Here is a 23,695-nt window from a genome sequence, read left to right on the forward strand (position 1 = left end):
TATCCATTAAGTTGATGGCTTTAAAGTTAACAATTTTGTTTGTTAAATAGTAGAAATATTCTGATCTATGAAATTAGAGCTATATAATTTATAAAACACCTTGACATCATAAACATAAGATATAGAATGAATTCATACACAGTAAATCCCTGCTAACTTGGACTGATAGGGGTGAAGATTGTCCAAGTTTATGAAAATCCAAGTTAGCAGGGCATTTTGTCAGATGATGTTGAAAATGATCATCAGAGTTTTTTGCTGTGCTAACATGCAAGACCAGAAACAAAGACTTCTAGTGATTGGAAAAGTAAAATTCCTAGATTTTATAAGGATATGAAACATTTATTGGTGTTAATTGCTGTTCAAGTGCAAATATCTAAATGACAACTAAACTTGTTAATAACTGATTAGTTAAATAAAACATAAATTTGATATAAAGATTATTTTGCCAGTAGATAGTTGTACAGTACATTCATGCATTAACATTATGCCAATTAAAATCATTAAAACAATATTCCTTCCTGTGAACATATCACCACTAATTCAGCCAAATGACCAAGGAATCATAACTAACAAAGATGTACAGAAGTGGTGTAAGCAAGAATTTTAAAACTACATGATAATCAAAGATGAACTGATATGACTTCTACTGCTAAGATGACCATTGAGAACAGATGGATTTTTTGAAAATAAGTATGGAGACTCCTGAAAATGAATGTGTCTGTTGACAAGACCATAACACTCCAGGAGATTGCCAAAGGAAGTTTAAAAAATAGTTGGTAATTGATAGGGAAAGTGTCTGCTATGATGACATCAGAAATATGCCAAATTGTTATTGAAGAATTATCTGGAAAATTAATGAAAAGCAACATAAAGATAATCTAGATCTTCCAACAAATGCAAGAACCTTTTTGAATACTTTATCATGGCATACAGTGCAAATGTGTTAAGTTTCAAAAACATTATAAGTATTTCATAATAAAATGTCAAAAAATAAATTGCAAATAATTCTGAATAAAGTACAAATAATTATTATAATTAATAAACTTTAAAAATGAATTTAATAATTAATTTAAATAGTTTTAACATGACTCTAAACTATCCGATTCAATAAAACTGGAATTTCGATTAATTGTGGTCCAAGTATTTTCATCACATAATGTTATCACTTGTTTATCATCATCAGTATAGGCTAGCCCTAAAGTTATTACAATGAGAAACATCTGCTGTACATTATATATGAATATTATAGTTGATGGAAGTGATATTAAATACTTTTTTTTTTACTTAAAAAACATTCTGCTCATATTAAATGAGCATTCCATATAAAAAATAATCCCCTTTTACATCATAAAAACAGTATCTTCCATTTGTTATTTAATACAAAAAATTACTTGAATTTTCAATTTGATTTCCTCTTTTCAAAAATAAACTTAGTCATTATACTGATAATTAATGTTTATTAAACAAAATATAAATCAGCATTTGCAAATTAAAAATTAAACAACTGGAATTAACACATTAATTTTTTAAAGATAGAAAGTTGTATTTAGTCTAAAAATTTTTTTTACTGTGTTAAGAAAATTGTATATACTGGGTGAGGCGTGGGAACTTCCTTATTTGAAATGTGTGCCACACAGCGGGCGTTACTCTTTGGAGAGTGGGGTTGAGCGCATTCAAAAGGGCGGGGCCTAATGTTTTTTGTACGGTTAGTTTAGTAACGATCATGCATTAGATGAAAGAGGAGCGCGCGTTTGCCGTGGTGACTTACTTTTCCAACGGCCATTTGGTCATTGCAACTCAGCGTGCATTCAGGAAACAGTTTAATATCGCACCTGCAGGTCTTGTTCCTGATCAAAAATCGATTGTTCAGTGGGTGGACACGTTTATGGATACTGGTAGTGTGCAGAAAAGAAACCAGGACCTTCAAGAACTACTGGAACACCAGAAAATGTCGAGAGAGTAAGGCTGGCAATTTTGAAATCCCCTAAGTGATCTGCATGCAAACATGCAGCTGTGCTTAGAATTTCTGATTTCACAATGAGACAAATTCTTCACAAAGACCTGAGATTTCATCCATACAAACTGGCAGTAGTGCAAAAACTTAATCCACGTGATTTTGTTTGAGGGGCGATCTTCAGTGGCCAGCACGCTTGCCAGCTTTAGCTCCCTGCAATTTTTTCTTATGGGGATATCTTAAATCCTTAGTGTATACCAATTGTCCAAAGACCTTGGGTGAGCTGAAGAACAATATTTGTGCTGCTATTGCCAACATAGACACAGACAAGGTGGACAAAGTGGGCCAAAATTTATGATTTTTAATCTCCTAATGTATTGACCAGAATGGAGGCCACCTTCAAGATATTACTTTCAAAACCTAATGAAATAAAACTTTAAATGTACCTCTATGTAAAGAAAAAAGAATTAAATTGACATTTCCAATACTTTTTGTTTTATGATTTTTTAAAATAAGGAAGTTCCTGAGCTGCACCCTGTAGTACTCTACAGCAGTGGTTCTCAGTTATCAATCCACTTAATCAGAGTCACAGATGAACTGTGGACTACCTACAGTATGTCTTCATCCACTTATCCTTAGATAATGATAGATCATGGACCAAAATAATCTGTCTTCCAGCAACCTAATGTGAGGGAGAACTTATGTGATACATGAAAATGTCTTCTCTCTGGTTAAACATCATAGAAGTACATTTTGGAAAATAGACTAGATTAATTTTCAGACTATCTGGTGTGTGCTTGCAGACAAAACAATGGTTTGCAGACCATATTTTGAGAGTAACTGCTCTACAAGACAGTGTTTTTTGCCAAATAAACACTGCAATTTACAGATAAGCTGTCTGAAGTTTGTACAACAAATATGTAAATTTTAAATATCTCTTTCATTGTATTATTTGTTTTTTTTATTATCATATCAATTTAAATGAAATAAAAACTATCATCATTGATCTAACAGTTCTACTTCATATAACAATGTTTCTTCACATTAAACAAATAAATGATTAATTTTAAAAAAATAAAAACATCAACTCTTCTTTAAAAAATGTTTGATGGAAGAATTATTAATGAATTTCCAATAGAAAACAGACGAGAACTGTTAAATTTACAGAGTAAACAGTTTATTTAAATAGATTTTTTCTGTTTTTTTTTTTTACATTGAAAACAGTGTGATAAAATCGATATGTTGATTTAAAATACAAATATAAAATAATGAGATCTCTTCTTTGCAGTAAGTAAAGTTTATTTAACAAAAAAGTCAAGTCTAAAAATATATATAGAAATTGTTAATTCCAAAAAATATAAATCAAATGAATTAAAGACTTCTGCATTTATTCAGATTAAAAGATTGGCTCATCAGCTCATCTTGAGCTTTAGCTGTAAGCACAATCTGTACATTTCTAAAAACTTTGAACAGAAAGTAATTATTAATTTCTGTAATTAGTATTAAAATATAGTAATTTGCTTTATTGTTTATCTAGAAAATATAACAACTTAATTACTTAAAGGAATATAATAACTTAAGACTAATATTTTATCTAATTACAAGTGCACCCACATCCCATCTATTTATAGATGCTATCTCACTATAGGAGAGTTTTTGTCTATTCTGCAAAGCAGACTCCCAGTATTACACTAAGCAGGCAAAGCCTCTCACATCTTCACCTCCAGCTTTTCGTTAGTTCTGCTAAGACTAATAGATGATTTGAAACAAGAAGTACACCCGTGTCATACTATGTTAACCATTTAAGTTCAGTACTATTTGAAATTGCAGGCAAATTCTAACTTATGAAATTTTTATTTATATTGAAGCCATTCGGAATCAACTACGAGTAGATTCAATAAAATATTCACCCAAATCAAAATTACAATATCTAAAGAGTAAACCAACTGAAAGTTTAATTGCAAGGAGTGAACTTGACAAGGAGTTTCAGACATTATCTCTAGAGTCTGTAGTAAATAAATGTTCAAGATTTAAGTTTTAAATTTAAGTGATTTTTTAGGGAAAACTATAATCTTAGCAAAAAATGGTACACAAATGTATAGTACAAAAACATATTCTCAACTGTTCTATCTTACGTGGTTTGTTAGAAACAAGATCTGAAAATATTACAATTTTAGTACCATTAAGACAAATATTATGTTCTATTAAATACAAACAAATCTATAGAAAATATTATGAGTTTACAACAATAAAGTTTTCTTGCAAAAGCAAATTCTCTTAGTAATTACCAAATCTATCAAAGAAAAGTAAGATTCTTCTGCTTATTGTACATCAGGAGGATGACTCGGCATGAAAATACCATTAAATTTTTATTTCAATGTTAGTACAGGTACTCCTCATTTTATGACCTATCTGCTTAACGACCACTTGCACTTATGACCAATCAAGTTTCGACCTGCAATTCGGGGAATCCCCTTTCTCAGCTTGAGTGTTGGTCAGTGGCGAATGGTGACATGCGCACTAAGCTTACTATAATAGGCTTGCGTGTACTATAATAGGCTAATAGCATACTATAATAGTTTTTTATGAATAAATTTGAAGTTTGTCACATAATTAGGATCGTTGTAAAATTATACGATGTTCCTGATGCAAGTTCCTCGCTTATCGACCAATTCGCTTAACGACATAGTCATCGGAACGGAACTCGGTCGCAAAGTGAGGAGTACCTGTATTCAAATTAGAAGCATTTACGTAATTTATCCTCCTCTGAAAACATAAAAAATTCAATGCCAAACAGGAAGATTATACTTTTCTTTGTTCGGCAATAATCATTTTAATGCTCAAAAAGATAAATATAAATTATTAAAAGAAACTGAATTTATATCTTTACCTTCTAATTGTGTCATCTGTTGTTAATACTGAAGGTAACGTTGTGTTAAAATATGGTTAAGATAGAAATTGGAGCACATCTTTGTAGCATTAGAACAAAATTTATATATTATCCTTTACTGTATATTTAAATTTTGTTCTAGAATTATTTGATCTGAATTAAGAATTTATCATTGCTAAACATCAGATATTTTCTAACATTATGCTACAGAATATTTTAGAAATTGAATTTACTAAATGTAGATTTTTAAGATCAAATTCATTGTCATTAAATTATTATTTTTTCTAAATATTAAGCACTCTTTATGGCAATTTTTAGTAAGCACTTGCAGTTTATTTCTACTCGTTTGAAATAACACTGTCAACAAGTTGCAAGAGAATATTTATAATGTTCTCGTGGCTTGTTGAGATCATTATTTGAAAATATGCCTTAAAAATTAAATAATAAATAAGATAAATTCATCAATTCTTTTATTAAAAATACTAACAATAAAGTGTTTTCAATAACTTTTCCATATTAATAATTTCCATAGTTTTGTAAGATTTAATACAAAGATGATAAGAGGGTAAAAAATTATATATAAATCCTTGAATACGAATGATAATTAAATTAAATATTAACCACGTATTATAATTTTGTTTTCAAAGTTTTATTTTTTTAATTAGTTTGTTATTATTAAATTTAGGCATGTCCAAAAAGTTACTGTGCAGTAAAAAATTTGTAATATTAAAATTTATACTACAGTATTGCATAGGAGACCTGTAAATTTTCCATTTGGTACCAGTTGACTAGTTAACATGCATTAGTACATACAACTTGCGAGTCTCCTATGCAATATTGTACATTTAAGTTTAATGTCATTACAAATATCTCACTTGCACGGTTTTGGACACCCTGCAAAGTCCAAGCTTGTTTACTAGACAATCACATATTTCTTTTTTAATGTTGCTCGTTAATAGCTTATTCCAGAAGATGTCGACATTAAAATCAACAAAAGCACTTGAACTTAAACTTGTTATATTGTCTTATTTCTAATTTAAAACCTGTATAACAGGTTATATATTACATCATTATCCATAATATCCTCAATTGCTTCATTAAGACAAACAGACATGTTACTAATTCCACTTAATAAAAAATTTTCTTTAGGCCTACATCATACTTATAGATTTCAAGATAATTATAAAACATATTAATTTTAATTCTTAGAAACATTAAATCTTACTTCAGATCAAATCATCAGCATATCAGATTAATATTTAAACATTGATACACCGTATTTCCTGTAATAACTGTCCCATTATTCTAATAATCACCTACATAAATACTCTTGTAATAATTACCCATCTAACTTGTATTGTGAGGTAAACCGTACCGGTCGACCTAAATACTGGTATATCAGTAATGTTTGATGATATCCAATATCAAAGTTGGAAAATGTATACTGGGTAATACTGTCATTGACATTTGATATTACCAAAACTGGGAATTATCAAAATTTACAAAGTTAATTACAGTAATTTGAATACTTTGTTCAAATTATTTCATATATTTTTCATGATATTCCAATTTAACTAGTTTTATGTTTGTTGTTTCTTTGGAATCACGTGTTTTTCCTTCTCACAATGTCAATACTTCTTTTTTACTACAAAAAAATGCCCGGTGGCAATTATTACAGGAAATACAGTGATTATGCTGTTAACATTTACATAAAATGAATTAGCAACAAGAAACAAATAATGTAATTGATACTGTCCTACATATTGAAAATTGAATTTATATAAATTCTTCAAGAATACTGTTGAATTTTATCATCAAATAATTATTTCTATTAAAATTATTTTCAAGTAATAATTAATAAAAAGTAACAAAGTTAATATCAATTATTTTTAAAAATTCAATCCACAACAAAAACTAATTGTTTGACAGAATATGGCAAGATAACCATCTACAATCTGCCTAGAAAGAGTGCATCTTGGAAGGACTTTCGATAGGAAACTGACTTCCTATTTAGCTGTTAGACATGTGAAGAAAACAGAAAATTCCATGTGGTCAAGTGTGAACCCACAAGCAACTACCAGTATTCAGTGATTTTTATCTATCTGACTGCTGGTCAACTCAACAACAAATTAATGTTACAAGACAAAGAAGAGATTTTCAGTGCTCTTATTGTGTTTCAAAATTTAAAAAATAGAACTTTCTGGAAAAATAGTAGAATAAATTTAAAAATAGCCAAAATCATCACTTAGAGGATGTCAGAAAAAATACTATGACAAAAATAGTCTACAGTATATTTATTTGATAAAATACATCCTCATTAACAAGCAAAGGAAAGATAAATTTAGTATATACTGTACATATATACACTGTGATTTTTTTTTATCTGCTATAATATATAATAGAACTTTGTTCCTATGAACTAGTTCTGCAGACTTTTATCAATTCTCTAAAATGAAAGTGAAGATGAGTTATGGATTCCAATCAGCCATTTGGGTGGAAACCATAAAGACATCACAGAAAATGATTTCTAAGACTGTTCTGATAAGTGATATGGATATTGGGAGAAGTGTACAGAAGTTTACTTTAAAGCTGATCTCACTGATCTAGTACAAGAGTTTCCATATGTCTATACGAAAAGTTTGACTTATTTTTGACTCTACTTCACATTTCTGTATATAAATTATCTTTACAATTTTTTCATTAATAATTCATTTGTAAGAATAGAAGAAAGAGACATCTTATTACGGCTTGGTATGCTGTTGAGTATGGCATGCTCGACTGCCATTAGCATCGACTTATGTAAACTGGCATAAAACTAAATATTTTCAAGAGTGATGAAGACATCCTGTCCTTATGCAGTACATTCTTCCTTTATTTTAAAAACATTTCATTATATATTAATGGTCTTGACAGTGGATTTGCTGCTCTATATTGTTCAAAATTTCTGCCAAATTTATTTCTCAGAACTGATTTAAGATAAGTGATTCCATGCATTGTTCTTTCTCTTATGATCAATAAAGATTTTCAATGGTAATTTACATACAGATGAACATCTACATTTTTTGTTTAGTAATACATTTTTAAAACTAAAAGCTGCATTTAATTTATCATCTCCTTCCTTTAAAGTATTGTACAGTACATATCTAAGTAAATATCTTGTGTAATATTTAATATTTTAAGCATAATTTTGGAAAATTCTTGGCAAGAATCTTCTATTTCCCATAGAACACTCTTCTCAGTTATCGCAGTTTCAATTATTGTGGTGCTTTTCCTGGTAACGTCGATTGCAATAACCGGGGTTTCTCTGTATATTGTTTCATTATTTTTTTTTTAAGAATAAACTTATAAGAATACATTACATGAGTTCTCTTTGCAGAGCTATCAAGTAATATGCTATTTTATTATTTATAATGTTAAACTTTAAACAGAATGAAATCAAACAGTTAAAATTCTGTATTATCATTCAGAAAAACTTTAGACATTTGCAAATCATATTTTGCCTTACAAAACATGAATGTATTTTACTAATAAAATATACTTGCCTAATTTTTAGTATGCTGATTGTTCTATTAACTTGTCAAATTCGTTTTTTCACTTGAATTTATTTTAAAAATCTGACTTTTATTTTCATTTACACAAAATAATAAGACTATAAAACTAAGTTTTTAATTCTAATTTATAAAGCAGAATTATCTATATCAGGGGTGGCCAACAAGTCGATTGCGAAGCCAATTTTAGTTGAATAGTGAATGATAAATGTTGTTGCTTAATATGCCTTACCTCGATAGCCATTGCTAAAAAGGGTAATCTGGAGAGGCATTTTTTAGCCTTACGTAACAAGTATCAAACAGATTATCCACCAAATTCCTAATTGAGAAAATGTAAAGTTAGGGATCTTAAAACTCAATTAACAAATCAACAAAATGTTTTTAAAAAGCCAATGTTGAAGTCACAAGCAGTAACTACTGCATCATTCAAAGTAAGCTACCCTCTTAGCAAAAAAATGTAAACAATTTTCTGACGGTAAATTTGTAAAGGAAATTTTTTTGGATGTCAGATTCATTTTTTAACAATTTTAAGAACAAGAGTGAAATTATTGCTGCAATTCAAGAACTACAACTGTCTCGAAACACTGATGCGACGAATTGAGAAGATGAGTGGAAATGTAAAAGTTATATAACGATATTAATAGATGTTCTTGTTTTTCCCTCAATGTGATAAATCAACAGATATAAGTGATACAGCACAATTATTTGTTTTCATTAGTATGGTTTTTAAAGATTTTACATGTAAAGAAGAATTGTTGGGTATGATTTCTTTGAAAGAAAGAACTAGAGGTGTAGATATATTCAAAGCCTTTAAAAACTTGCTCAATGATTTGAAAGTACCACTTTTTAAATTAGTTTCAATAACAACGGATGGTGCAGCCACAATGATAAAGCAATAAATCCATTTATGCGACCTAAGTCAAAATAAAGATGAATTCCCAACCTTTTTGAGCTACCACTGCATAATTCACCAGCAAGAGACTAAACACAAAAAGGTAATGGACAGTGTTTAAAATTGTTAATTCAATTTGAGGAAGTTCCCTTGAACAGCGTCTCTTCCAACTGCAGCTCAATGAAGGCAACCTGAATTATTACTACATATCGATGTAAGATGGCTAAGCAGAGGTAAATTTCTGCAATGATTTCTTGATTTATTGCCTGAAATAATAGATTTTCTTCACGAGCAAGATGAAAAATGTGAAAATTTAAATGACAAAACTTGGCTTAGTGACTTAGCATTTCTTACCAAGTTTACTTCAATATTAAGTCATTTAAATTTAGAATTACAAAGTAAAAATAAAACAGTACACTCAAACCTATTTTTGTGCGATTTTTTATTTGCGCGATTTGTTTTGTGTGATTTTTTGTGTGTGGTATATGAATTTAAATCAAATTGGTATACTGCACAAAAATAATTGCACAAAACACATTGCATGTATAAAAAATCGCACAAAAACAGGTTTGAGTGTAATTGATATGATCAGCTGCATAGATGCATGTAAAACAAAATTTACTTCGCTAATAGAAGATCTGCAACAAAATAATCTGAATCATTTTCTAAATATGGCGGATAACCTACAAAAACATAAAAATATTAATTATAAGATCAACAAATACGTCGCGGAAATCTAAAAAAGTAATTGAAGGTAAGATTCCAAGATTTTGGAAAAAATTTAAAAAATTGTGGAATTTATATCTTTTCCTTTTAAAAAAAATTTAAGTGTGAAACGCATTAGGCAAAAAATTTCAGACATTTCATATGGAGAAAAAGGCATTAAAAAATGAAATTATAATTATACGTCAACCGAGAAAAATATCCCAGTATCACCAAATGTAGCGAATAAATATATTTATTTTTGTTTCGGATCTACATACCTGTGTGAATTGGCATTTTTATACTTAAAGTAAATTCTAAATCTGTCTTTATCTGTAGCTAATTTGAATTAATAAATATTGTTAATAATTACTCATGTTGTTTTAATTCCCCTGGACGTGAGTTTTTTGGCCCATTAAATAATTATGTTGTTTTTAACGTAGGTAGATATACAGGGTGTTTCAGTAAGAGGTGCACTCCTGTGAGCTATTGATAGATTAGCAATAATAATAATAAAAATCTTATATCATTCTTCCATGATAAATTTTCCTGGCCCAAAAAAATTTACGAAAGTGAAATCTTATAATCAAATTATCAGCCATACTGTGGATTTTTATAACAACTTTTTCATATTTACGAACAAATAGTACCAACAAGTTATACATTGCAATTGATAAAAAAAAATTATATTATATTTTATGTTACTAAAAAGTCTATCTTGAAAAACTGTCAAAAAATCGATTTCTTTAGGTACTGCCTGTACAGAATGAACTTGTAGCTGCAAATATCAAAAGTTGGGTCTTGAAATTTATTTTATTTATGAGCCTATATCTCAAAAACTTAAGTGATTTAAAAAAATAAATAAACAGTTTTGAACATATATTTTGTTTATCTACCCATAGCTCACGGGAGTGCACCTCGTGCTGGAACACAGTGTATAAACATAGTATGTATTTCACACCTCCTCCTCCTCCCCACTTAGACTATGCCTATGAGAACTAGTCGATCGCAACACATTTTTAAGATAAAAAGTACACAAAAGTTGGCCACCACTGATCTATATAATAAATATTTTTTTGTTTAAATATATCTTTTAAACTATTTTTAGATAAATTTATGACAACACAAATTCCTCCAAGTTTTATAAAATCATGACACACAGCTACCAGGTTCTGTCTGTCACCAAACAAATGACTTGACAAATAAAAATTCTGAATTTTATAGGTTGACTCTTATTATCATATGACAAAACAACAAATTTTGTCATCAGTAGATCTATTTACACAAATTAATCTTAAAATAAAATATGTACAATTCAAAAATTTTTTAAAATCAAGCTTAAGATATTAGGTCTCAGCAATTCACTTTACACATCAGATTTTGTCATATCTAAAAATATATCATTTTGAAATCTTAGAATTTTTTGTTTAATTCATTGAAAACAATTATTTTGTCATGTTAACAATGCTGTTAACATGACAAAGTAATTGATGCTAAACTATACTAACGTTCTAAGTGTATTATGATGATTCCCAATTGTAAAGGGGGGGAGAACATACAAATTTAGTGCAATTAAATTTAATATAATACATAAACCTTTGCTTAAGTGATTTATATATTTTCATTTAAACTAATCTTATTTTGCCAATTGCATAAAGTCAGCAATAATTGTTTCTCAATAAATATGTACAGGGTGTACTTTGTTATTAAATTTTAACTATAAAATATGAAATTTTTAAGATATTTTAATAAATTCTTTGTTTTTTAAGATATTAATGTTACTTTTAATGATGTAGACATATATAAAACAATAACGTATACTTCTATCCATTTAATCTGATAAACAGGCAATCAATATGAATTGAAAATGTATACTACAGTTATTTTTTTAGAACAGAATATAATACTACGAAAAAATTTAAAAACTATAAAAATTAAATGCAGAAATAGTGCTTTCTCTTATTCTTGCATAGTGAAACTCGATCTTATCATCCTATGCTATGCCTATCTCTGACAAGAATGAAAAATTACTGATTAAAACTGATTTGAAACTACTGTACAGCATTATTTGAATTCAGTTTGCCTCACTGAAATGACAATTATAATTTGCAGCCATTCTAAATCAGTTTTAACCATTCTTAAGATAATTTAGCTTAACTGACTTTTGGCCACTACAATACAATATTTATATATCATTAATATGCATATAAATATATCAGATATATAAGAAATGTATTTAAAATTATTAAAATTCTGATGAAATTGGCTAAATTCTGACATTTCACTATCTAAATGTAACTAAATATTATGAAAGACTAATCTGTTTGTTATATATTATCGTCAATCAAGCAATATATTGCAAATATTTAATATATAATATATATATTTATATTTACATATAAAAGGTCTTAGAATGTTTAAAATTAAATAAAATAAAATAACTCTCTGATTATGAGAGATTTGACAATAATAGGAGAGAAAAAAATGAAGCCAAATTAAATACTATTAAGAAACAGTATTCATTATTATTATTAATAAAAACAAATAAAGCAAAATTAACTACAGGTTATTAATGTAAAATGCTTCATTCTACAAATAATTAAGGAAAAATATGATAGCCGAACACTAATGGTTCGAAAAGTATTTTAAGAATAGGTTTAAAAACAGCTCACATAAAACGTGACTTATAAACAGATAATAATTTAGTTTATTTCTATAAAAATATTATGGGAGAAATGAGAATGAAGTGCAAAAACTTAAGCGAATGCATAAAGACAAGGACATGCTGTCTAGTAAAATGGCTTTAATAAACAAACCAATGACATAGCCTGCTTCATGTTATCAAACCAGACTATGTTATTGGTTTGATAAAAAGCTTTGTCCATTGGCTTGCTAATCCTTTTGTGTTAATGTCACTTTACCAGGCAACATGGATAATAAAGCTGAAAATAAAAATTATTTACATATAAAAGTCAAAAAGATTCAAAACAATGGCAGAAATTATAAACATACTTCTATCATCTATATATGCAGAATACACTAGGTAAGATCTATTTCCAATTTGTTAAGAACTTGCATGTGAATTATATTTATATTTTATATATCATTTTGGAGCTTACTTAATGTAGAATAACCCTATTACATCTATTTTACTGTTTACTGTTTTGCTCTTGAAATTATGATGCTGCTCCTAGCCATTCTGAGTATTAAATCTACTCCCATCCAGTATAAAAACACTTCTAAAAATAACTTATCAAGAGGACATTCATTCATTAATTTCTGATTATTTCTTAATTTTATTTATGGAATTTTTTAAAATTTATTAGTGGAAAGTTCATTGTAAATTAAATTCAATAAATAAAAATTTATGTAAATAAATTTATTTGCTTCTTCACTTTTTCTGTTTATTTGCAATTTAACAATTTTTACAGCAAATATTTTTTCAGTACAACTAGTATAAACATAATAATTGATTATAAATATTTTTTATAAACTATTAAATAAATAATAAAAGTAAAAACTGAACATATGACAAAATTATTCAAAAAATATATTAAAAAGTACAAAACACAAATGTCATTAATTATCAAATTAATAATGAGCTTAAATATAATTTTTTACATAAAATTTATACAGTGCCAACTTTTAATAATACTTAAATCATTATAAAGTCATTAATTTTATTTACCAATTACAAAATTATAATTTAATCTAAAAATATATGACTGATATAATATTTACTTTAATTAATTAAAACTTTAAAAAATACGTAATTTTGACTTAATTATTATGCTAATTTGTTTATTATTAAATTAATTTGTAATTAATTTAATATTACTTTTAAATATTCATTAATGTAGTTTAATAACTGTTAACACTTCCATGCTAGAAACGTAATATGTTTTCCGCATTCCTTTGCAAAAAACAAAAAACATAATATTACGTTTCTTGATATATCCTGTAATTTCTAGCTTCAAAACGTAACAATACGTTTTCAGCAATGAAAATACGATTTATTTGTGTATTTTAGTGTGTCTATTAATAAATAATGAGCATATATTCAGAAATTTGAAATATCAGCGATTTTGTCCAATCACGATCATCGTCTGATTTGGGAGTTTTGTCGCCATATTTTGCGGGTGAATATTGAGTCGTTTTATTTTTTATATATAAGTTAAGTTTGGATGTGGTGCATGAACGTACTAACTAATAATTGTTCGAATTAATTAATAAAAAATCAACAAATATAATGCTGATTATATTGATTTATCTGACAAAAATGTCGCGATTATGATTTAGGCCTAACTGAGATTGAAAAAATACAAATAAGTCACGTAACTTTGTTATTATTTTAAACCTGTATAGTTTATATAATATTACATAATTTATATACTTTTTAGATATTATTAATACAAAAGTCAATTCCTATATTTCTGATAGTGCTAATGCCATCTTATATACATTTGCTGAACCGACTCAATTACGAAAAACAGCTACAGTCAGAAAAAAGTCTACTAATATTATTGATACAGTACATCATTATTATGAATAAATTCATCGATGTACTATATATTTCATACATAAAAATATGAATTTTAAAGCTATATTGCAGGTTTTAATTTTTTTCATTGTATTTTTATCTCTAAAACAAGTCCAAATAACATTAAAGAGTAATACGTAAAAATAAAGCCCACACACATCAAAATTGAGTATTGTACAGATAAATGTTTCCAATATCAGAAACTGTTTTTACTTTTTACCTAGCTTTAGTCAATCGTTTTTTTATTTTCAGTAGAAAATACTGTAAAATTGCTTAAATCAGTCAGCACACAGATAAAGAACTAGGTCAACTGGACCAGCACGATAAGTGTTAATATATGACTTTTAAAAAATGCTTACTAAATCCCTCTTGGTAGCAAATAAATCAAATTTCATAAGGTTAATTAAAAACTTAATATTAATTTAATTAAAGATTCTCTTTAATTAAAATAAATTAATATTAAACTTTTTATTTTATAAAATATATTACCTCGCTTAATATGGAACCTCGCTTAACGAGCATAATTCGTTCCATAGTCTTACTCGTAATGCGGAACACTCGTTAAGCGAAACAATTTTTCCCATAGAAATTAATGTAAAATACGATAATGCGTTCCACGCTGAAAAAAATACTCAAATATTTTATGTATAATGTTTATTCAAAGAAAAATTGTACAATATACACTGTTAAGGAGTGTGAATCATCATCATCTTTTCTTCTAGCGCGGAATGAACCATCCTGGAATGAGAATTTAATTTGCAGGAAAAAAAAAAAAAATCAGCTAAAATGTCTGATAAACACTCGAAACAATATGCCAAATTCTTGGGTTATGTAAAGGCTATAATTGAATACTAGAAATTAATTAATTTGACTAGACATAGGCAGTTCTGTTTCCATCTCGTATTAAATTTAATAATTATAAATAGTTAATTTTTAATTCAGACATTTCTAAAATTTAATTTGGAATCGGTCATTAAATTTAACGACCCAAGAATTTGGCATATTGTTTCACGTGTTTATTATATAACGGGCTATGGTTGTTCATGTTTATAAGTAATATGTGTAAACACAAGTTTGGAAAAATATGTGATCACAAGCGACACTAAGATGCTAGTGGAACCAGTGCTAAACACAGACTGATGGAGCATGCCGCACGTGCACAATTCGGAACTTCTCCTCTCCTCATCACTCGTTAAGTGAGGCAAATTTTTACAATTTATTTTGCTCGTTGTGCGAGGTGCTTGTTAAGCAAGGTTCCACTGTATATATAATGTAACCTTATTCTTTAAAATATAGAAAAAAACTTATTTATTAGTAAAAAAATTAAATACAAACCTGGACTTGTCTGTGAACGTCTTAATACAGGAACTACTCCATACGTAGAGCCTTCTTGCTCATTCTCATGTACATACATCTGTTTATATATCAATGGAGTTCTTGGTACAGGACTAAAAGTTGATCTTGTACTCTAGAATTATAAAATTTGAAAATTATTTGCTAAAGAAATAAATGAATAATTAAAAATAAATGTATTTAATATATAACATACTCCAGAACCTGACCATCCCAATAACCTTTCTTCGTCGCTTGATATGTATCCTCGAGTGGGACGATAAAATATTACCAGAGCCCAAATTGGAAGTAAAAATTCAGTTATCTGAAATAAAAATGAACTATTTATATTTAAAAGTACATAATTAAAAAGTATATTCTCTTACAAATTGTATTTTAAAATATTTTATATCAATTATCCTTAATAAACTTTACTACGAAAAATGAGGAGTATACAACCATAAGAAAATTAAAATTATTTACAATAAAATCTGCTTATCATAATCACTTTGCCTACAACAATAACAAACCTGACTATTTACTTGCCTCACTTAATTTTATTAAACTAAAATTAGTGAAAATTCTGATTTTACCAACACACTGAATATTAAAAGGATATACTTAATGATATTTCATCCATTATTATTTGCTTGATAGTCTTTAACAACAAGTGATATACAACTGAATAAAATTTGTCAGATATTTAAAACTATGGTATGAAAGCAAATACCAATTAATATTTGATGTTTGAAGTATAAATGCATGTTATCAGTCATATTGAGTCTGATGGCAAGAAAAGAAAGCATAAAAGTGCCTATTTATTTAAAGTTGATAAGAACTGAACTAAGTTTTTATAGTGTATTTTATGTTTTGGAACCGATTAACTTTGATAACATTTCATTTCTATATTGCAATGATTCAAATATTCTTTGTTCATTGCATAAAACCTAGTAATAATGGATGTTATGTTTAAAATCACTGCAGATTATCTTAATCAGACTATTTCACTTTATATTGTATATTAATTTATGGACTTTATCATTTATTTATTATTAAGCCAATTATTAAATCAAAATGATGGCGTATATTCATATCAGACATCCTCAAAACATGAAACATAGTAGAACCCAATTATAGCAGGACAAAAGTTCAAGGGAAACCTGACTACAGATCTTTCAAGAATTAATTAATGCCATCACTAAAGATTAACTTCAACATTATTAAATCTACAAGAGAGAGAATTATGAGAGCAATAAAAACAAATTTAAATTAAGACACATTAATTCAATTATCTTTTATACAGAAACTGAATGCAATTTATTACATTTATCTGCAGAAACACTGCAGTTCCATTTAATTTGCATAATTCTGAACAGGTACTTTGTGAATTTTAATTTAAAAATGTTGAATTATTTATATTTCTATATTTGCCCTCTAAATTCTGAATACTAATGTCATATTCATAATTTATAAATATTTCTTTAAAAAATTTCAACTATGTGTGTGAAGTATATACTCACCATGAAGAGAACATGTAATGGCGAATATATAACTTGTTCATGATGCTGAAAACAATAATTTAAACGTAAATATTTTCAAAAATATACTTTAAAAAGTATTTAAAACAATTCAAACTTCTTACATAAATTCCACTACAGCCAATTTGATTATTTCCTACTAAAAATAGTAATTTAAAAATTAAAAAGTTATAAAAACTTAAAATTTAATAATAATAATAATAATAATAATAATATACTTACAAATTTGTATACTGATTTCATGACCAAGTGAAATGACAGCAGATATTTCATGAGCAAAAATGACACTGAAAAATTATTAATTATTAATCATTTAACTCATTACTTTTACACGTTAACATCTTCAGTGCCAGATGTAAAAGTCACATAAGGAAAAAGAATGTCAATTGGTAGTGATCATGTTAAATTTAATCTTTGACAATTTGTAACTTAATTTAATAATTAGTTGAGCATGTGCATGCATGCACATGCATGTAGTAATTATGTTCAAAGCAATGATCTCAACTGTAATGAAAATTACAAATTTAGAAATATGAATCTTTTATTTTATAACAATCTTGTTTTCAGAATACAAAAGATAAAATAAATTACAATTTGTTCACTTTTAAGGGGCCGTCCATAAATTATGTAAGGGTGATTTTGTCCATTCTAGATCCCCACCCACTCCTGTGTAAGAAACTAATATTTTCTTTGATCCCTCCCTCTTCTTCCCTATCTTACATAATATTTAGGCATGATTTTAAAGAAAGATTTTAACAAAAAAAATTTTTTTTTTATAAAACCCTAAAAATTTTAGATCCAAAATATATAATTATTAATTAGTTAATTAATATGTACTATTATTTATAAAAGACTATGTGAACAAATTTAAAAATATAAAAATTTAATGAATTCAAATGAACAATTTATTTTAAGAACTTTATTTTTTAATTATCAACAATCTTTTCATTATTATCATCATTAATCAATGTCATAATATTCATTTTTATATTAATTTTAATTTTCACAAAATGTTGCAAAAAACTTTGACAGATCGACTAGCTAGTGCAGGTGTAAACAGAAACGTCATACAAAATAAAACAAGAGAGAAGAAAGAGAAACCATGACATGGCCTTTCTTCCACAATAAAAAAATGTGTAGTGCATGAGTCTGCAAGTGTTATTATTCTATCATGTCACCGAGATGGCACTGGTACAATGAGCATTCTTAATAGAAACTGCCAAATTGAATCCAAATTCAAAATTCCACCACTCAACGAGATCAAAAAATAAAAATAAGAATATTATGTAAATTGAAATCTATTACCCCTTATCAGAGTAAGAAATCGTAAGAAATCCTTGAACCCCACCTACCCCAAAATACCTTACATAATTTATGGACAGTCCCTAATTAAATACTTGACTGAATCACTTCAATACTTAATCCACAACAAAAAAAATCCAGCAACAAGTTGTATAACTTTTCTGGTGAAAAATACTAATACACATTAGCACAAAGTTAAAATTGTATGTGGTGCCATCTGTTATGAGATTTTATTAAAAACTTTTTATATTATTAATTATTATAAAATGGCAAAATGTTTAACTTTGAAGGTAGAGATGAGTTTCATAAAAAAAAATTGTAAATGCTAATAACAAGTAAACTCTTGATTAAGTCCGATCCGACTCGAGATAGGACACTTGATCGCCCCCCTCTATCTGCTCAATTCTTTGGCCTTTAACTATCAAACTTTAATAGCATCAATGTCCCTTATACACAAGCTTCATCCTTACCCCATCCAAGAGATTAAATGAAATATATGCCAACACACACAAACACATCCATGAAATTTTTTCTCTAGTTTTTTTTTACTTTTTTTGAATTTAGGGTCTGAAAATATTGAGATTTGCAAAAAACTATAGGGTCAAATTTGACAAGATTCCAATACTTTCCATGTTATATACATAACAAGCTGGTAAAGTAAAACTGCTTAAATTAGGTGACGAAAGTGTCTTTGGAAGTGGCTACAAAAACAATTATTATAGTTTAAAATGATAATGTAACATTTTTCAGAAATGCTGAACTTAAATTATGTAAATCAGATTTAAAATATTTTACTATTTTTAAAATCAATAAGTCTAACAAATTGAATATTTCTATTCAAATGTACAATGTATCTTCAATGGATTTAGCTATTATTATTATTATTATTCTCCAAAGAAAAGGTTCTTACAATTTAAAGCTATTTAGCAGAAGCTGTTTTCCTAACAATTGTCTATTCAATACAGAGATAAATATTTTATTTAATGCTGAATTGAAACTTGTCAATTCAAATTTAATAATTCACAACAAACATAAATAATTCATAAATACGCTGTATATTATTATTATTATTGTCATCGGATAATAAATATAATCATGAATAAATTAAATTATTTCAAGATAAATTCCGGAAAAATTTTAAATACATTCTGCTAGATGAAAATTAGTCTGTTTTCAAAATAATAGATGAACAGTACATTTAAAATTCATAAAAATATGCTGTAAAACTGTAAATAATCAGTACAACAAATCCTTATAAGAAGCCTGTTGTCACAATGTTTAATTTTCTAAAGTAATGAATTCTAACTTATTTTATGAAATGATATAATATACAAAATAACTTTAAATGATAATTCACCTCCACAAATCTTTCTTTTGTTGTCTTTTAAATGATTCTAAAGCTGAAACATCATTAATCTTCTTATTAATATATATACCAGAAATCATGAATAATTGAACGACAGCAAACGACACGATGGACAGCAACAACCAATGTGGTTCTGAAATATAATGATTTATATTATTCATAATAATAATAAATTTCATATATATAGTTTATTTTTAATGTTTTTATAATTCTGATTTAAAATATTTTTAAAATTTCACATGAGCATTTTTTAATATAATATGGGTTTATAAATATTAAAATATTATCTTTATAGATTAAAAAAACAAATATAAATAAATAGCGAGGTTGAGGCTAAAGTTTTAAACGTGAAAATGTGTACGTCGGACATTCAGCGCCGCTTTCCTGTAAGCCTAGAAGTTTGAAAAATGGCGTTTGGAATGTCGAGCACAATTCCACTGACTTTCCAAACACCATTGACAAACTTCTAGGCTTACAGGAAAGAGGTGCCGAACATCCGATGTACACATTTTCGCGTTTAAAACTTCGGCCTCAACCTCGCTAATAGCTTGGGAAAAATACATGCTGCATATTATAGATATAATGTTTTATCATGTTCTATAATTCATATGTATAATTTCTTTTTCTGTCTTATTCATAATATATGTTTATCTAAACCTGTGGATCAACACCTACTGCTCTAGACAATACAGTGGGTGTCTGTTCCTTTAATAAAATTTAAAGAAAATAATAAAATGTGCATTATGATAGAAATGAGGAGGAGATTAATTTGTTTTGAGAAATCTTTTGAATTAATTTATTGAGGTATGACTTTATTAATTTAAACTTGCATTTTTTAATATATTTTTAATATTCTAGAAATACATAATTCACTTTATAACAACAAACTAAATTATATTATACTGTAATTGTTTTTTATTTTAAATGTAAATAAATACTTTTTTGAAGCAGCATAATGCTGAAGTTAAGTTCATTTCAAATTAAATATTTATGTAGCATATTGAAAGTTTCCACATCTCACAATGGGAATATTCTGATATTTATGAAGGTTCCCTTATGTATAAATCTCTATATACTAGAGAGAACTCTCATAATTGTTCTAAATTTATTTTTAAAAATTAACAATTCTTCTTACAATTGCTTATTTAAAATGTATAAAATTTATAACTAAATTGTTCCAAAATAATCATAGTAATAAATATTTTAAGCCTTACATTTTTAAAGCAAATTTAAATACTTTTTTGTTTAGTGAATATGAAAATATGTTTCCATATTTTAATTTTTTAAATTGGTAATTAATGAACTCAAAAACCATTTTAAAATTTGTCATGAAAAATTTAATATTGTTGAAGAGGAAATTACAAATATAACATAACATATTATTACTTAGTATTATCTAAATTGAAAACTTTTTAGGAAATTTAAAATATAAAATTTTAAATATTAAATTTAAAAATTGAAATAAATTAATGAAATTTAAACTCATATAAGATATTTAAATTTACATAATAAAGAAATCAATTGATTTATTTCAATCTATTATCAAAATTTATCAAATCAAATAATACCTAATTGAAAATTTTACAAAACTCCTTTATAATTTTGATTGAAGATAATTTAATGTATAAATAAAATAGTTAATATTGTAGTTGAATATTTAATTATAAAATATTTGTTAACTACATTTTGTTTACATCGATTCATTAATTTCCATATTTACATATAAAATGAACATGCATCTAAATATGAAAATTCTTATATTTGGAAACTGAATTGATCATGACATATGCTTATAATATATATTGTAACTGACATTATTATATACTAAATAATTTTACATCAAATTTTAAAGTTTATAATTGAAAAATTGTAATGTAATTATTTTTAAATTTAAAGTAACAACATGTACATCAACCCAATTCAATTACTGATGCCAAACAAACTACCAGATTATTTATCATTTTATAGCAAGGCTGATTTAATGATTAGATATAAAGCAATTCATATCTAATCATTAAGTTCACAACTGCTGCACAGTAAGAAGAAGTTGCAGGTTTGAGTCCTCTTCCAGGCTGATCTTTTCTTACAGAACATTCTAAATTTACATTAAAAGTTAATTTATTATTAAAAGGCAGCCTAACCACCTTCATCACCTACCTATAACCAAGCTGATTTATATCAAATCATTAAATTAGCTTTGTTATACCCCAATAAACAATCTGGCAACTTGTTTGGTATTTAAATTTAATATAAAAAATATTTTAATATATTATGCTTTTCTACATTTTATATTTAATTCATATATTAATATATTACCTAAACATTCAATCCAGGTAGACTTTGGACTAATTATTCCAAGAGTAGCAATTGTTGTGAAACTTATAAAACACAGAACAAGAATAGGACTAACAAGCCTACAAAAAAAAAAAATAATAAATAATTACTTACATTAACCATATTTAAATATTATATACTCAAATTATGTTTTAGTAAATAAAAAATTGTAAAAGTTTCAAAATTACTTATATTAAATATCTCTTATATACAATAAAGTCTAATAATAATAATAAGCTTGGTTTTAGTTAGTGTCAAGTTATGCTAAAACTTAGATTTTATTAAATTATTAATTAAAACTAATTATTAAGTTGTTATGGTGTAGTAGCAGCCTATCTCTAGTGTAAATTCATTAAAAAATTAATTTCTGATCAATTTAAAAATAACCCAATGAAAATTTTTGTATAGTTTGACTAAAACTATACAAAAATTTTACATTAAATACTATACATTAAATAAAGTTAGGTTTCCACATGTAATGATTATTGGCACCAACTGACTTTATTTAGGTAAATTGGTGCCAATTTGGTTAATGATTTTTATAACTGCAATGTTTCCTTACTTTAAGTGTTCCTACTGCTATAACAAAATATATATTGTGTATACATAAAACTTTTTTTTCATTTTATTGAAGAGATGTCCAACCTTTTTCTGAGAATGACTGACTGGAGACAGGTACAAAAGATACAGCCAAAGATTATTCAGTTTTTTTTTATTTCTGAACGACAGACATAAATCACTATAAAATTTGCAATGCTTTTTCAAAAGAATTTCATCAAAATTAGGAATAAATCTTGTGGCACTCAATAATAAAATCTCTATTAGATATTTGTTGTACAATATTTTGATTTTATATACTGTATTTCATTTTCGAAAAGGTTTGTTTGCAAAGGTACATAGAAACAATAACAGAAAACATCTCTCATGCAAACTTCTTAAGACTTAAAATTCTCTTCTGACAAAGCTTTTTAAAAAATTTAACAAACTCCCTCGTTTAAATAGTTTTTTAAATCATTTATAGCTAGGTCTATTAATTCTACTTGACTTTTCAATAGTTCATATGTTTTGAACTTGTTTAAATGCATATGGTAAAAGACATCAGTAAAAAAATGAGCTACGTGGGCTGGATAAATATGCTTTGGGGCTATGGTTGGAGACTCTTTCCTTAGTGTATCACAATGAACATTTTTTAAATAAATGTTCATTCTGTAATCAATTTCAAGAACTTTATATAATTAAATTTTAATAAACTTAAGTTAATAGGTAAAAATTATCATATAACAACAGATAACAGTCT

At 26.8% G+C, this 23,695-nt stretch overlaps 1 protein-coding gene across 2 annotated transcripts in view; it reads right to left on the bottom strand.

Annotated features, from left to right (window-relative positions):
* Positions 1-23,695, bottom strand: part of LOC136988345 (uncharacterized) — a 33,956-nt gene that overhangs the window by 2,710 nt on the left and 7,551 nt on the right. For both annotated transcript variants that reach the window (XM_067286228.1, XM_067286229.1), the window contains exons 5-11: positions 22,381-22,478; positions 20,056-20,197; positions 17,619-17,683; positions 17,501-17,535; positions 17,379-17,423; positions 16,076-16,183; positions 15,862-15,994 (exon numbers count right to left, since the gene is read on the bottom strand). In XM_067286228.1, the coding sequence (XP_067142329.1) occupies positions 15,862-15,994; positions 16,076-16,183; positions 17,379-17,423; positions 17,501-17,535; positions 17,619-17,683; positions 20,056-20,197; positions 22,381-22,478 (626 nt within the window). The remainder of the gene's footprint in view (positions 1-15,861; positions 15,995-16,075; positions 16,184-17,378; positions 17,424-17,500; positions 17,536-17,618; positions 17,684-20,055; positions 20,198-22,380; positions 22,479-23,695) is intronic.

Source organism: Centruroides vittatus, unplaced genomic scaffold, assembly GCF_030686945.1.
Source record: "Centruroides vittatus isolate TY-2023 unplaced genomic scaffold, ASM3068694v2 scaffold_3293, whole genome shotgun sequence".
Classification (NCBI taxonomy): Eukaryota; Metazoa; Arthropoda; class Arachnida; order Scorpiones; family Buthidae; genus Centruroides; species Centruroides vittatus.